At 34.0% G+C, this 15912-nt stretch overlaps 1 protein-coding gene and 1 non-coding gene across 2 annotated transcripts; one reads left to right on the forward strand and one right to left on the reverse strand.

Moving 5' to 3' along the window:
- Positions 1-1423: 1423 nt before the first annotated feature.
- On the forward strand, positions 1424-1495 carry Trnaw-cca (transfer RNA tryptophan (anticodon CCA)). The gene has a single exon. It is a non-coding gene; the product is annotated as a tRNA-Trp (tRNA).
- Positions 1496-2818: 1323 nt separating this feature from the next.
- On the reverse strand, positions 2819-14015 carry LOC106077163 (protein YIPF4-like). The gene is made up of 6 exons (XM_056023877.1): positions 13814-14015; positions 10435-10600; positions 9889-10060; positions 8645-8722; positions 7443-7556; positions 2819-5114 (listed from the first exon to the last, which is right to left on the reverse strand). The coding sequence occupies exons 1-6, from the start codon at positions 13995-13997 to the stop codon at positions 4977-4979; spliced, it is 852 nt and encodes a 283-aa protein (XP_055879852.1). The 5' UTR covers positions 13998-14015; the 3' UTR covers positions 2819-4976.
- Between the last annotated feature and the right edge of the window lie 1897 nt (positions 14016-15912).

Genomic DNA, 15912 nt, shown 5'->3' on the forward strand with positions numbered 1-15912 from the left:
CATATTTGGATAACATTTCCACAATTTCAAGACATTTTCCTTTATTCAATCTTCAATTTTCTTTACAAGAAACACTGTGATGTCAAGCAGTATGTGCAAGATGTTCTTCATTCTTTCCCCTTCGTTACGTTGATCATAGCAATGTCTTCCCTGTCAATTGTTTTTATTTTTTTTTTTTTTGTTATTGTCCAAGTGCCAGAGTTTTCCAAATCTTAACGCCTGATGAAAATTCTTCAGTCTTCTCGTGATTTTCAAATTTTTAAATTGTCCACTTAAAATCAAAACAACATAGTAACAACATTACTATTGATTTTTTACCCCATTAGGCATACATTTATTTTAAAAATTTATATAATTTTGAATTTAAAAAATGCATTTTTAACTCTTGGATGTTACCTCAGTTGGGTGTTACCTCAATTGGGTGTCACCCGGTTCAGCCCGCATCCCCCCCCCCTTGTTACGCAGGGCAACAAAATCGGTCACCTATAGTTATAAAAAAGTTATCATTCGTTCAAATTCCTAGATCTAAATCTACGGAAAGATGAGATGCATACAAGATTTTTCATTTCAATTTACACATACTACCTTGGCAAGAGTATTTGTAATATATATAGGCCTAATATAATATGATATATATTAAAGACTCGAGGAGATGAACAAAGTAGCTAAATAAATCAAATTTGAATTTACATTTCAAATACAGTATCTTGTGTTTGTACAATATGTAGTTTTTATTGAGAAAGTTTGTCTTTAAGACTGATGCCCCCTCGATCATCACTTAATGCCCCGTGCGTCCCGCAACACCCGCACATGGCTAGTTACGCTTCTGGCCCTGACAATCACCATCATATTCAGCTCACATATCGCATCCCACCACCGCCTCTAAGGACCCAAAGGTCGAAGGTATTAGCTGTATTATAATTATATAACGTGAAAAAAGCAAAACGATGTAGCCTACATCTTGTCATAATTTTAAAAGTCCTTTTTTTTAAATTTCAAATAAAAATATGAAATACACGTTCATGACCTTTGCTTCGTCATTTATAATGGCCCTTAATTTAGTTACGTTGACAAATTCCAAATCAAATATCAATTAAATCAATATAAATCAGCAAATACCTATCTATAAATCGACTCTATAGTCATAGAATACATCTGTATGTTGTCTGATGACGTATATATATATATACTTTTCCGAGAAAATGCTAAGCCTATAAATATAATTTATAGATCTAGTAAAATATGATGAAACCACTGTAAAATAATCTATGGATTAGATCTAATTATCTAGCCTAGTAATACAAAGTTACTAGTCGAGTGTCTATAAAGCTGAAATTATCTACAAACTACATCACCTTATTACTATTCTTTTCTTGAAAGTATTGTGCCTATAACTAAAACAAATGGACATGATCTCTCGGCGGACTCTGTGGCGCAACGGTAGCGCGTCTGACTCCAGATCAGAAGGTTGCGTGTTCAAATCACGTCAGGGTCATCCAATTTTTTTATTCTCATAACTGCCGGTATATGAATACAATGTGGATACTTGTTCCATTTTATTTTTTAAGAGTTTTGTACGCACACTTTAAATTTTGAGGATTGAAGAATAATTTTGCTTAGAACAATAGGCTTAGGTTTATTTTTCTTACTTATCCCTTACTTATGTCTTTTGGAACATTGGGGCACGACACATGAACTGTCTTCTCCATCCCTATCTTTTGCTATGATTAGAATCGCTCTTGTCCATCCTTGGGAATGTCTACTTATACTTTTTTTTCTCTGTAGAAAGGTCTTTGCAAGACTTGAGGACCTCATTGTATGGCCATACAGTTTTAATTTCCATTTTTTTTTCTACAATGGTCAGCAGGTCATCGTGGGGCCCAATTGTTTTTGTGATCCTGTTACAGATCTCCTCGTTTGTGATGTGACCATTGCTAGGATCCTCCTCTCTAATTCTGCAGTTAACGTCCAAGATTCACAAGCATACAAGAATGTAGCCATAACCAAGGGGTGCATCGGTCTGATTTTAAAGCCCTGACTGCTTTTGATCATAATGTGATGTTTTTTGTTTTGTTTTTGGGGAAGGGCAGCATTGATTCACATATCATAAGCTGAGGAAATATTGTCTATGCACATAACCAAGCTCTTTTAAGTATCTAGTATCTGGCAGCCTATTAATATCAAAGTGCAGGTCCTTATGTTCTATAAGTTGACACTTTGATTAATCTCAATAAATTATGAATATCCCTTCGATAATTGCAGTGACCCGATGACATGCTAGAACACACGTGGACTCTCTGGTAGAAGAAAAGTATGGCTAGTAATGCAAGGTGCCTAAATCAATTTGTCCAATGCTCTGCACAAGTAATGTTGATCTAAACATGCCATGCTTAAGTCACATTGTCCAATGCTCTGCACAAGTAATGTTGATCTAAACATGCCATGCTTAAGTCACATTGTCCAATGCTCTGCACAAGTAATGTTGATCTAAACATGCCATGCTTAAGTCACATTGTCCAATGCTCTGCACAAGTAATGTTGATCTAAACATGCCATGCTTAAGTCACATTGTCCAATGCTCTGCACAAGTAATGTTGATCTAAACATGCCATGCTTAAGTCACATTGTCCAATGCTCTGCACAAGTAATGTTGATCTAAACATGCCATGCTTAAGTCACATTGTCCAATGCTCTGCACAAGTAATGTTGATCTAAACAAGCCATGCTTAAGTCACATTGTCCAATGCTCTGCACAAGTAATGTTGATCTAAACATGCCATGCTTAAGTCACAATAACACATTGAAAAGAAACAACAAGGAAGCTAATCCCTTCTTTATTCTCAGCATATTCAAATTGCAGTTAATTGATATATACACATATATACATGCCAGTACTATTTTATTGGTAATAGTAGATAAAAACAAAAAAAGCCACTTAGTTTAAGACACAGTCAATCAATTTAATTCACTAGATGCCCAGGAGGTAATGAAACAGGGAACTTGTATTGTAGTGATTAGCTCTCCCACCTTCAAAATGTATAAATATAGATCAAATATTCAAACACAAAAAAGTCAATGATCTGATTCTAGTTTTCATTGAAAAGGTTAGTGATGTTACAAGTTTAATTGTAGTCTCCTCAAGTAAATACTCTGGAGTTTACTCTAAAACGGAAAAACACTTAAAGCTAAGTAGTTGTATCCCATTATTAATCTGTGCACTATAGAATGGTACTATTGTTTGACAGTAATAGAAAAACTAACATTACTGAATTTAAATAAAATATATAGATATTTATCAAGAAGAGTAAAAATACTTTTTTAAAATAAGGGAAAATTAAAAGACAGTACTTGAGGATGTGGACATAGTTGTTTGTTATTTTTTGTACTTGAAATCCTAAGATTTCATTTGGTTTGTGCTTCAGACTTCTACTGGCTGTATCCCCCTGCTGTCCTGCAGGAGGTTTAAACTAGACCGTAATAATCTTCAATTTTGAAGTAAAGTCTGAAACTTATCAAAGAAACCAAGAAATCAAACTGGAACTCTCTCCTTGGCTCTAAGTACTGAAACAATGAATTACTTTGAACATGCCAACTTCTTTAGGACCAAACCCATTTTAAACAAACTTATTTTAAACCAAATTATTTTGTTCTATACACCTTGCTCTATACACCTTGTTCTATACACCTTGTTCTATACACCTTGTTCTATACACTACATACAGGGTTGTGATGGCTGAGAGGTAAAGTGCTTGGCTTCTGAACAAAAGGAGTCCTGGGTTCAAATCTCAGTAAAGACTGGGATTTTTAGAGAAATTAAAAATCCCAGTTTTATGGGCGCCTTTGAGTCCACTCAACTCTAATGGTACCTGAGATTAGTTGGGGAAAAGTAAAGGCGATTGATCGTTGTGCTGGCCACATGACACCCATGTAAGTCATCGGCCATATAAACAGATGACCTTTACATAATCTGCCTTACAGTTCACAAGGTCTGAAAGGGGAACTTGTATACACTCCACCTGTTCACTTGCTACATATAAAAGCTGAAGTGTGTAAATGGTTTGAAGCTCTAAGTTTGTTAAGAAACTCAAATGAAGACTCCAGAAAAAAAAAAATCTATTGGATGTGGACACCGGATGCAAGAGAAAAAAATGTAGACTGCAGTAAACATTTGTCATAATTTTAGTTCAAATAAATAAGTGATGTGAACATTAAAAACAAGTTCAATAAAAAAATATGAAAGAGAATATACTCAATATTATATCTACAAGAATAAAACATCAAATAGTTCAGTGACAAAGAGACTTTTTATTCTTCAAAGAGAATCTCAGTTTTGTCTTAGTTATGCGCCCATGATGCCATTTTCTGGATGCTAACTGCAGGACTTGGGCAGCTTGGAGCATACACCTCTTCCTAACCAACGTATTTAGTAATTACAAATGTGTGATTCGAAATAGATATGTACAAATCAAATAGATGGAATATAAGTTAACAGAATTTGTGTTTATACATGTAAGTTCACATCAAGTTAACACTTGATTGACAGAATCATTTATTTTTATTTTATTGACTTCAATGGCTATATTTTCTACAGCAAATTTTTAAAATGCTTTCACAAAAGTTTTGTTTTAAAGAATACTAATAAAGTAGTAGGCAATTGTTAATGTAGGATTTGTGGAGTCATATTGGACTATAGTATATTAAGTTATACAATGATATATTGAATTTGATCTACCATAGCTATATATAATTTAGATTAATCTGCAAGTTTTCTCTGAATAGTGAATGGAAAATGTGTTGTTTTTTTTAAAAGTATTTTGTAGTTTAACTTCGCCATAGTATTTTGTAACTAATTAAACAGTATTTAATCAACATAATTTAACATAAAAATGTCAAAAGTAACTTTAATCCACTCTGTACAACCATCTGGTTATGTCCCCTGCTAAGTAAACCTCAAGCCCCATGAAGCCACCAAGTGTTCAGACTCCAGTGTAGAGGGACAGGAAGTAAACATACAACAAGAAGACTGGGTAGAGTAACAGCGGCTTCTTGTGCTGTAGCTCCTGGACACATAACAGTGAGCCTGCGCTGTAGGACGCCCAAATCACTCCTAAAAACTGAAACAGAAAAAGAAATGTCAGGACAAAACTCAGAGTCATGTTTTGTTTAATAAACACTTTTGTAACATTGAAGGGAGGACTAGAATTCAGGCAATGAATTGACATTCAATTGTCACTGAGCATGATTTGTTTAATAAACACTTTTGTAGCATTGAAGGGAGGACTAGAATTCAGGCAATGAATTGACATTCAATTGTCACTGACCATGATTTGTTATACAGAAGAAGAAGTAAAGTTAGTAAGAGTAAAGTTCCTCTTTCAGACCTTGCGATTTATAGGGCAGATGATGATAAGGTCATGTTTCTTTGGCCAATGAGCAGGGTGTCATGTGACCAGCACAAAGACCAACCCCAAGTCAAGTCAGGTACCCACTAGAGTTGGCTGGACTCAGGGGGCACCTAAAATCCCAAAATTCAAAATCCCAGAGTCTTCGCTGAAGTTCAAATCCAGGACCCCCAGGTTCAGAAGCCAAGCACTTAACCACTTAGCTAACCACGCCGCCTGAAAAAGAAGAAATCTGAAATGTTTTGACAACTGAAGTTTATACAGAAGTTAATGCCTTGATATTTAGACTCATGATTTAGTCATAAAAAAGGAAAGGTAGGAATATAGAGAGAATACAAACTTGTAGGAATAGTTTCAATCACATGCCACTGGTTGATATTTTAAACATATTTTAAATGTATAAATACTAGAGGATTTATTTTATAATATAAAATCAACAGGAGGTACAGGCCTACAACAGATACAGGAAAGAAAGAGAAGGTGCAATAGGTTTAACATTTTTGATAGATGGTACTAACATTCACTTCTACATAAAAATTTATAGAACTGTTAGTCATTAGCAGCATCAAGTAAGACTTAATTCTCAAATGTTTCTGTTATAAAATGAGGTTTATAATGTAATGAGGTTATGAATAAACTCATTTGTTTGCGGCTCCTTTGCTTTATTTTATAAAATATTAAGTGTAGTTTTAATGACGTAAAATACATTTAAATGTATTTGTTTGGAATAAAAGAGCATTAAGGATGTCAATATGGAACTATACATATTAGTACAAACCACACACACACACACAAAATTAGACCCCCCCACCACTACTCTGGATCTGGCCTGGCTGAAGGGTAGCAGAGTCCCAATTAAAGACCATCAAAGTGTGGAAAGCACAAACCACACAATCTGCCAGCTGCTTAAAAGGTAATAAATAAGCCTAACAAACACAGGAAGATTGGAATTTTGTTTCCACTTCAACCTATATTAGGCCTATGTTTTTTATTTGTTGGGAGGAAATACTTGAACTGAAGAACAGAAAGAAATTTAGTTAAAAAAAAAAAAGAAATTCACTAAGAAAATACTCAAGAAATATGAAATGCTTTGTGATGACAGCCAATGAAATGATGTTAGTTAGAGGAAATAGGATATCATATTAATAGGATGTCTTTGAAGCTTAAAAACTAAATCCTAATAATGGAGTCAATAACTTAAAGTTAAAATATTTAAACCCTTACTATTTATAACCAGACAATGTATTAGTAACATTGTACTGAGACTAGCTTTTTTTTTAAAATAACCCAATGTTAATTAAATTTGTAAATACCATTTAAAGTTTATTATTTTATCAATATTTGTAGTCTATATATTCAACTTTGGTTCCGTAATATTGATATTGCAGGAATTGTTAATGGACATAAGTAGGCCTACTCCAATAACTAAAAATTAGCAGCTGACAACCAGACAACACATGTTGAAGATATATGGTCCTGCAGAGCTGTTATCAATGACGGTTAAGAATGGCAGGATAATGCTTGTTTGCCTTATTTGGCTACCCACATAGGAGAAGGAAACTCAGACTGCTGCCTTGTGTGGTTTTACCCAAATATGGGAAAGGCTTCAGGAGTCAACCACCAAGATTCTTGGGCAACCTGCAGCACATATTGCTACACCCTGGAAGAACTTGTTACACAGCTGAACCTAAACTGTATCAGCACTAGCCATTCCTTTGGATACAACAGCTGCCTGGAGAAGAGAAAACTGCTGTGTATGTGACACCATTCCCTAACCCTAGCGAATGATCAGGCTTTCATCTCATCCTTATGAGATTATCCATAGTTGCTTCACGATGGATGGAGGCCATTATTCAACTTTATTTATTCAAAGATATTCAATGTTATGTAGCTTAACGATGTTCTATAACATTTAGGCCAGTGATGTTCAAAATTATGTAGGCTAAAGATATTCCATGTTACAGTTTAATCAAGCTTGAAGTGTATTTGTACAACTATATGTTAAAGACATAAAATGATAGTTGCTTTATATCCACTCACCTTAAAGGTCATATTGATGTAATGATAGGAATGTACTAACGGTAGGATGCATGCAATCACAAACAAGGGTAGCACAGAATAGCCAATAACACCTAAACACTGGCCATAAGATACCTGAAATGAGAGACAAACTATTCATATCAACATATAAAAACATAAAAATGAAAGTAGACATAATGTAATATAACATTTTCAGTAAACTAACATATTTTTTTAAAATCTTAATATTTCAGCTTCATTTGTAAGTTAATATATTGGGTAAAAAAAAATGTTACAGTGCCAAAATAATTATTAGATCTTAATGTTAATAAGATAGTCGCCTAAAAGTATTGATGCATGCCATACAGTTGATATCTTAAAATGTTTATCTTATCTTATAAATTACAGATGACTTTTCATCCTATAGGCATTTATACATATACAAGCTAATTCCAGACTTAAACTCTACAAAGTCATTGCTTTTCCTGGCTGATTCAGGAAACCCATTCTATGCTCTAAATGGCACTTGTATATTTATAAAATAATGCCTCTATATTTATAAAGAGCAATTAAATGCACTTATAAAATAAAAAGCGGTGCAAACTGTGGCTGAGTCGTTAAGCACTAAGCTTCCAAACCTGGGGTCCTGGGTTTGAATCTCGGTGAAGACTGGGATTTTGAATTTCTGGATTTTTAGGGAGTCCGAGCCCACCCAACTCTAATGGGTACCTGACTTTGTGCTGGCCTCATGACACCTTGATCTATTAACCATTGGCCAAAGAAAAAGATGACCTTAACATCATCTGCCCCATATATTTGCAAAGTCTAAATGGGGAAACTTTACAACTTAACTACTATATACAGAAAAAGCAAAGATAATATTAATCAAATTCAAACTGTACACTAAATTTACTATTTCATCAGAAGCCTTTATACATGAAGACCAAATGAGGTGATCTGAATTATCTGAAATTTTGTACTGAAACAAAGACCATATTTGTAAACTTCTCTTTTAGTTTAGACCTGCACAAACAAACAAAAAAATATTTAACAGCCCATTGTAAAATGAGGTAAATGAGAACTGCAGGATACTGGAGAAAAATGACCAGAAAAAAAGTCATTAAAAAAAGTATTATATGCATCATCAGGGCTATCTGGTAAAGAAACTTACTACTCCCTTAAAAAACTCTGTAGGTGAAGAAGGATTTAAAAAAAGAGCTTACTTCACCACCCAATACACGAGCCAACAAGAACACCATCAGGGAGCCAATAAGCCATATTGTGAGAATCCATGAAACAACCTGAAACAAAAATGGGCAGACATAAATAGTTAACTTAGCAGGAAACTTTTTTTTAGTCAGGAGTATAGCCATACACAGTTAACAATGAGTACAGAACTCACTACAGAGGGGAACCTCTGGCTTTAAGCTACTCAAATATAACACTATTTAAAACTTTTAAGAATAAAAAAAAAGGTGCATGTTCTGTTATCTGTAGGATGTGTGGCTAAGAGGTCAAAAAACGGTTTGACTAGGGCTTGGCCACCAGGGGGCTCGAGTTCAAATCCTTACTCGAACAGAATTTACAGAGTGCCTAAAGGCAGCACAGAAAATATCCCCTGTTCCACCAAACAGGGCCGGTCCTACTGATTGCGAGGCCCTATGCGAAACGGATTGTGCGGGGCCCAGTCTGGGTATGGATAAAGATAATAAGTGAAAATTAAGATTTTGTATTAGAAAATAAATTCGTCTTTGCATTTTATTCATACTTTGATAAGTACAAAATCAATGTCAAATAAACTTTACGTGGCATCTACAGTAGATAGTATTTTTTCAACAAAAGTCGATAAACATTCAGATCTGCCTTTTAGATTTACTATCGACTAGCAAAATATCGCTTTTGTTTTTTAAGAGGTCGAGATAGATTTAGATCTCTATATTTGTATCCCAGTGACTATTAAAGTAAATTAAGTATTTGAACTTGTTTTGGTAAAAATTCGCCTTATTATTACATTTTTATGTATTTTATATTTGCATGGTGGCTGAGTGGTAAAGTGTTTGACTTCTGAAGCAAGGGGTCTTGGATTCAACTATCAGTGAAGACTGGGGTTTGAATTTCAGGATTTTTAGGAAACCTCTCAGTCCACCCAACTCTAATGGGTACCTGACATGGTGCTGGCCACATGACACCCTAATTAATCATCGAACAAGGAAACATCATCTGTCCTACAGATTTCAAGGTCTAATAGGGAAACTTTACTTTTTCTTTTATTTTGAGACATATATTATTTGGTAGATGCCTGTGTATAGTCGCTGAATGAATTCTCTATGTTGTGTCTGTTGTATTTATGTGTATTTTTCTGTTGTGTTGTCTTTATATGAGAAATCACAACAAATTTCCGTAAGGATCAATAAAGCAGTCTTAGTCTTATTTGTAGCTAGTAATTTGACCAACTGAAGTGACTTACCCTAAACTGACCATATAATGATACAATAGCATACAAAAGTATGACGATGAGCGGACCCCAGAAATCTGGACTCTCCCGAACAATGTGACGATTAAAGCCAAGCTGTGGCAAGGGAAACAGAACACAGCGAAGCTTATAGTAAATATCTTTAAGATCTATGTCCAATTCTTCTCTGAAATTAAACAAAAAAACGAATGCTGGCATATTAGTTGTCTAAAGATTAAATATGTACAAAATGGCTTACATACTGAAGGTAGACAAATATTTCCTATAATGTTTTTACAAGTTTTAAAGCAATTTTTTTACAACTAAAAGGGGAAAAAAGAATTAAATTATGAAAAAATATATATTTTATAAACTGAAAATTTAACTTATTTTTACAAATATAATATTTTAGAACATTCCGTAAAATTGTTTAAAATTAGTATATATATTATTCTTATAAATCTCTTCTATGTTGTTTTTTTTTTGTTGTAAATTTTAGATTATTGGCTAATATACTATTGAATCTTGACATTAATTAAAAAAACAAAATTCTTTCCTTACAAGAGTGGTCTCTGATCTTCTTCATCTAGATCTTCTTCTTCCAATAGCCACCCAAACCCTCTGGACTCTAAGAGAGATGATGTCATTCCTCTGTGTCGGATCCCATAGTTGTCACTAGCTCCTGATGTTTTGCTTGACTCAATTGATCCTTCAACTATTGTGTGTGCTGATAAGAGCAGAAAAAAAAAATTGCAAATATTCTATTCACAATGTGTAGCCTGTAGCAAATTATTTTTTAAAACCTTTGAAAATTTAGCTTTGTCTCCTTATTTACATGTGGGTAACAATATATCTACACAATAAATAGCCTTTAGCAACTGATTGTTTTTAAACCTTACAACATGTGGATATATCTTTTTTTATTTGGGAATAAGTAATTAGTTAAAAATATAATCAGAATTTTTTCAATGGTGACCAAATCAACCTGTGTCAAAAACAAAAATGATGGCACAAAAGTATTTTATCTTCTATTACATTAAATCAGAAAAGAGTAGTTTGATAAGATTCTGATATTCCTTTAAAAATGAAGAGTGTTATGTTTTAGCCATAATGGATGGATGCCGGAAGAGTTCAAACCCAGGACCATCGTGACCAAAGTCTAAAGCACATTATGTAACATGACCAGACTGTTCATACAAAAGAGTGTCTAATAAGTGAACTTTAATTAATAAATTCATCATTTCAGTTATAGTATATATATATATATATATATATATTATTTAGATAGAGCAAATTTAAATACAAGTGACAGCTTTGCATTTGGGATTAAATTATAGAATATATAAGCTTCAGATTAGATGAAGCTCTCTAACCTTGCTACAAATTTAAATTACATACAAAATGTAGATCAAAGCACAACCCCTGAAGTCAGAAATGGGGGAAGTTTTTTTTTAATCAAACAGTCGTAAATGAGCATAACTTATGCACATGCTTGTTAAGCAAGTTAATTTTCAGCATTCCCATTAAAAAAAAAAACATTATTATTATAGCTTTTATATAGCGCCACATTCATGCTTATAGCATGCTCAGAGCGCTTTTGGTCCAATCTCATTTGTGGACCGGTGGGGGGGAGGGGGTATCTAGGAGTTGGTTTTCCGTGCTGCCTTTAGGCGCTCAGTAAACACAACTCTGCCCGAGTCGGGTGTCGAACCTCGAGCCCCCTTCTAGGTAGTCAAGCCAAGCCAAGTTCAAGCGCACTTGGCCTCTCGACCACGCTTCCCACCATCATAGAAACAAGCCAATATCCTTAATAATTACTGACCAAGATACATCCTCAAAAAATATCACAATTCCTCATTTGATTGAGCACAATAAGAACACAAAACAAAGAGACACTGCAATTATCATGCACACAAAAAAAGATAGTTTTAAACTTTAGACATTGCAAATGTAGAACATAATAATATTGTTTTCTATTGGTGAAATCGAATCAGGATTACTATGTCTATAAAACTAGCACTGGCTGGTATCAAATAGCCTCTAGAGATTAGACTGATTACTATTTTATATATTAGTACAATGCTATAATAGATATAGATACTCTATAAGATAGTAAACTAGATTTCTAGTGTATATTCTAAACCAAGATAAGTAGATAAATCTAGTTCTTCAAGAGGGAGTTAGACAGTAATCTGTGTACTTTTTGATATTTTTGACATGTGTATGTTATTATAGAGATCATAGTGTTCCCCCTACTCTCTTCATATTTGTTGAGAAATGAAATCAATATTATATATGCAAATAATTAGATATATATATATTGTAATGCAGGGTTTGTATTTAAGTTATAATAAATAAAAAAAAAATTATTTCTTTCATTTAGAGATGTCAATATTATCCTTTAGTTGTATGATGAAATGATTCAAGGTCATGACATGGTGGAAGTAGTGTTTTATTGCCATTACAGCATCTTAAATTATTAGAATACTTATGATCATGCTGCTCTGAGCTCATGATTTATCATCAAAGGCCAAGATGTGGTGGAAGTAGTGGAGACATTTTGATACATGAGAACAATGAGAATACTTATTATCATGCAGCTGATGACTTATATCCTGATGACCATCTTTCACTTTTTCTTTTTAGTTCTTTCTTGAATATCAGCCTGTTATTTCAAGATTTCATCTAACGTTTTATTTATTCTAATAAACACTGACTTCAAAAAATATGCGACACTAGCCAAGAAATTACAAACAATGTACAGCAATACGAATCAATGGATCATCATCTGTACTTACTATTAATAGCCTGATCTATCTTATTAATTTTAAAATTAACACGCACATTTTTTTTTACATTAGCTCTATATCTATAATCTATGTTAAATTTTTAAATATTTTTAATGACATTATAAATATTCTATTCTTAATTAATGTGTCATTCTTTTTGTCATGTAAATGAAAATAAAAAGATATATATGAACTTTTGTTGATTTCATACTTTTTTACAATTATTATTGATGGATTAGAGGATGAAATGATCAGGAGATGAAAAGACCAGGGGATGAAGTGACCAAAGATGAAATGACTGGGAATGAAATGATCAGGAACCGGCCTATCTCTGAATTTATTTTTTAAGAATTTAAATTTATTCTCATTATTGACATTATGATATAAAAATATAAAATCATTATATATATATATAATATATATATATTTTATTTAGATCTAATTTATTATTATTAGAATAATATAAATCTAGATCTAATAGTAAATTTAATTAGACTGGAAATTAGTCAATTAGTATTCAATTAAATTTAGATCAAGAATCTAGATCTAGTTGAATTCTAGACTATTAGTTTAGGTTAGTCTTGAGTCTTGATAAGCCTGATCATAAGTTGATAATAGTTCATAGTTGATTAGAGTTTAGAGTTGTAAAATGTTTGTTTGTAAAATGTTTTACTTTACTAAACATGTTTCGTATGTTCCTTCAGAGTTGAAGATAAAATTACTACCTAGTCCAAACCTCCCGCAGGACGGCGGGGGATGGGAGTGGGCAGGGCAGGGTTTGAACCCGTGTCCATCGATAAATCTGAATCTGAACGACAGTCCAGTACACAAACCAGGCAGCTATCCTGGTATCCAGACTTAGTTAGATCTAGTGACTAGTGACTTTCTAGTCTTTTATTTAAAACTTAAGAGTTAAGTTTTAGATTTTATCATTTTTAGTAGATCTACCATACATTTTAGTTAAATTTCTATTTTTAATTTTTAGAATAAGTTTGAATAACTAATAACCAAATAAACTTTGATTGTCTTTGAGTTAGATTAGTAACATTAGTTTGGGCATTTTTTTTGGGGGGGGGGGGGGGGGGGGTTGAGTTTGAATTGATTGATTTATCATAAATAATATATCAATTAATAAGAATTTTTATTTTCACCTTCTATTGAATTAGCCCGTACAAACTGGAATTCATCCTGCGTGGGCATATACTTTTGTGGGCTTTCTAAACTGGAAAAATACTGTTTTTTATTGCTAGTAGACTCTGAAGTTGACAAAGAACTTAAATCCACAGAATAGGTATCTTTATTTTGTGTACTATACGACGTAGTCATGTCGGCCATTTTGAAAGAAATTTAGTTCTTTTTCGGTAAAGTTAAATTTATCAGTAAAACGTTAAATTCGTTTTTTTTTGTTTTTTTTAATATATTTTATTATATGATAAATATTTATAGTTCTGATAAAACGTTTTGGTCAAATAAGAATGCAGAGCTTTTACATTGCCACACAGACCTTGCCGCGATCTTATTTTGTCACATTAGTACAAACAGAATCTTTCCCTGTCTGTATCCATGTAAATTTTATTTCTGCTGTCAGCGTCTTTGCATTAAACATATGATATTCTGCAACTAATATGCTGTTGAGACCGCCGTTATCATTTATAACAAAGCCTGTTAAAGATTTTCCTCCTCTCCTCAACTAGGTTGGTGTGTGTGTGGGGGGGAGGGGGGTAATGTATTAAGTGTCCATTCGGGGCACATTGATTTCCAGGATTGAGCTGTATGAATGCATTCTACTTGTGTCTACAGCGCACTGTTTCAATAGTGAAAAGGAACGTCTGCGTTTTTCCTTTATCTTTCCTCAGCTAGGAAGTTTGGGAGAGTGATGCAAGCTATCCCCATAGGAGAGTGCTGTAAGCTATCCCAAAGCGAGGTCAAGCAGTTTCGTGCATTTTGATCAGCAAAAAAATGCGTTCTAATTCTAAATGTGAGAAGAGTCCACGTGTTGTAACGCTTTGAATCGATGTCTTACTTCAAATAAAGAAGCCTCTTTTTTTGTTCGCCTCCAAATGTGTAAGACGTAATAAGTCTCTTTTTTTTTTGTTCTACCAACAAAAAGCATTGGATCTCACCATACGTCTGTATGGCTCCAGTGACGTAGGGGGAGGCGGGGGGAGAATTAAAAAATCCCCCGGGTCCCCAAATTAGTGTTTTTTTACATTAAAAATTAAATATTACGCCAAATGCAGGGGCCCCCAAAGTGGTCAAGCCCCCCCCCCCCCGGCTTGAAAATTCCTAGCTACGCCCCTGCATGGCTCTGATAGATGGGTGCTCTGTAAGAGGCATCTTGGGCTTCTCTAACGCTAGGCCTCCATCAATGGGCATACACTGACTAGAAAACCGTTTAGAGATGATTAAGGGTGATCGAGAGTGGAACTTGATAGAGAAGACCCATTTGAACACCAAAGCATTAGCACCCCGAAGACTTTATTATGCTTTTTTAAACTATCAATTTAGTTTAAATGTTTGTCAGGGAGCCCCACAGAAGAGCTAGATATAGGCCTATATTATAAATACTTTTGAGCCCCACCCCTCCCCCCCCCGCAAAAAAAAAAGCCCTTGCCGGGAGACGACGAAAAGCAGCTTTGTCTGCTCTAGATATATATCTAGAAGTGGCAAAATATGCATATCGCAATTCGCAAATGGGTTTGCGTAGTTATGTCAAATAGCCCACTACCACCTAATCATCCCACAGACTTCCTCGATTTTTTGTTGTTGTTTAATAGTCAAATTTGAAAGTTAAATACAACATTGTCACTATTGTTAACACAACAACCCCCCCCCCCCGACCAGGGGCGGACTTGAAGTCAAAATCGGCCCGGGCTGTACTATAATAAATTATCCGGCCCACAAATTCTATATCATATGATGGGCATCCATTTCTATGTCTACCTGTCCTCAAAATCATTATGTTAAGTTTAATAATGTATCGATATGACTGCATACAGTGAACTCTTTATAGGAACTATAGGCCTTATGTTGCTTTTTAATCACTAAGTATGTAGGTCCTAAAAGGGTGCATGCGAAGCCCACTATAGGCTAGCACTGTCTACGGATGAAGGCTATTACATTTTTTTTGGAAAATATGTTAAATTAAAACGGTATTACACTGTAGAGTCTGTGAAAGATTATTGTTTTTAAGCACGACGCTTTTATAAGATAATATTATAAAACCTTTAACAATCTGATATGTGCCATA

The sequence above is a fragment of the Biomphalaria glabrata genome, chromosome 3 (genome assembly GCF_947242115.1).
Source record: "Biomphalaria glabrata chromosome 3, xgBioGlab47.1, whole genome shotgun sequence".
In the NCBI taxonomy this organism is placed as follows: domain Eukaryota; kingdom Metazoa; phylum Mollusca; class Gastropoda; family Planorbidae; genus Biomphalaria; species Biomphalaria glabrata.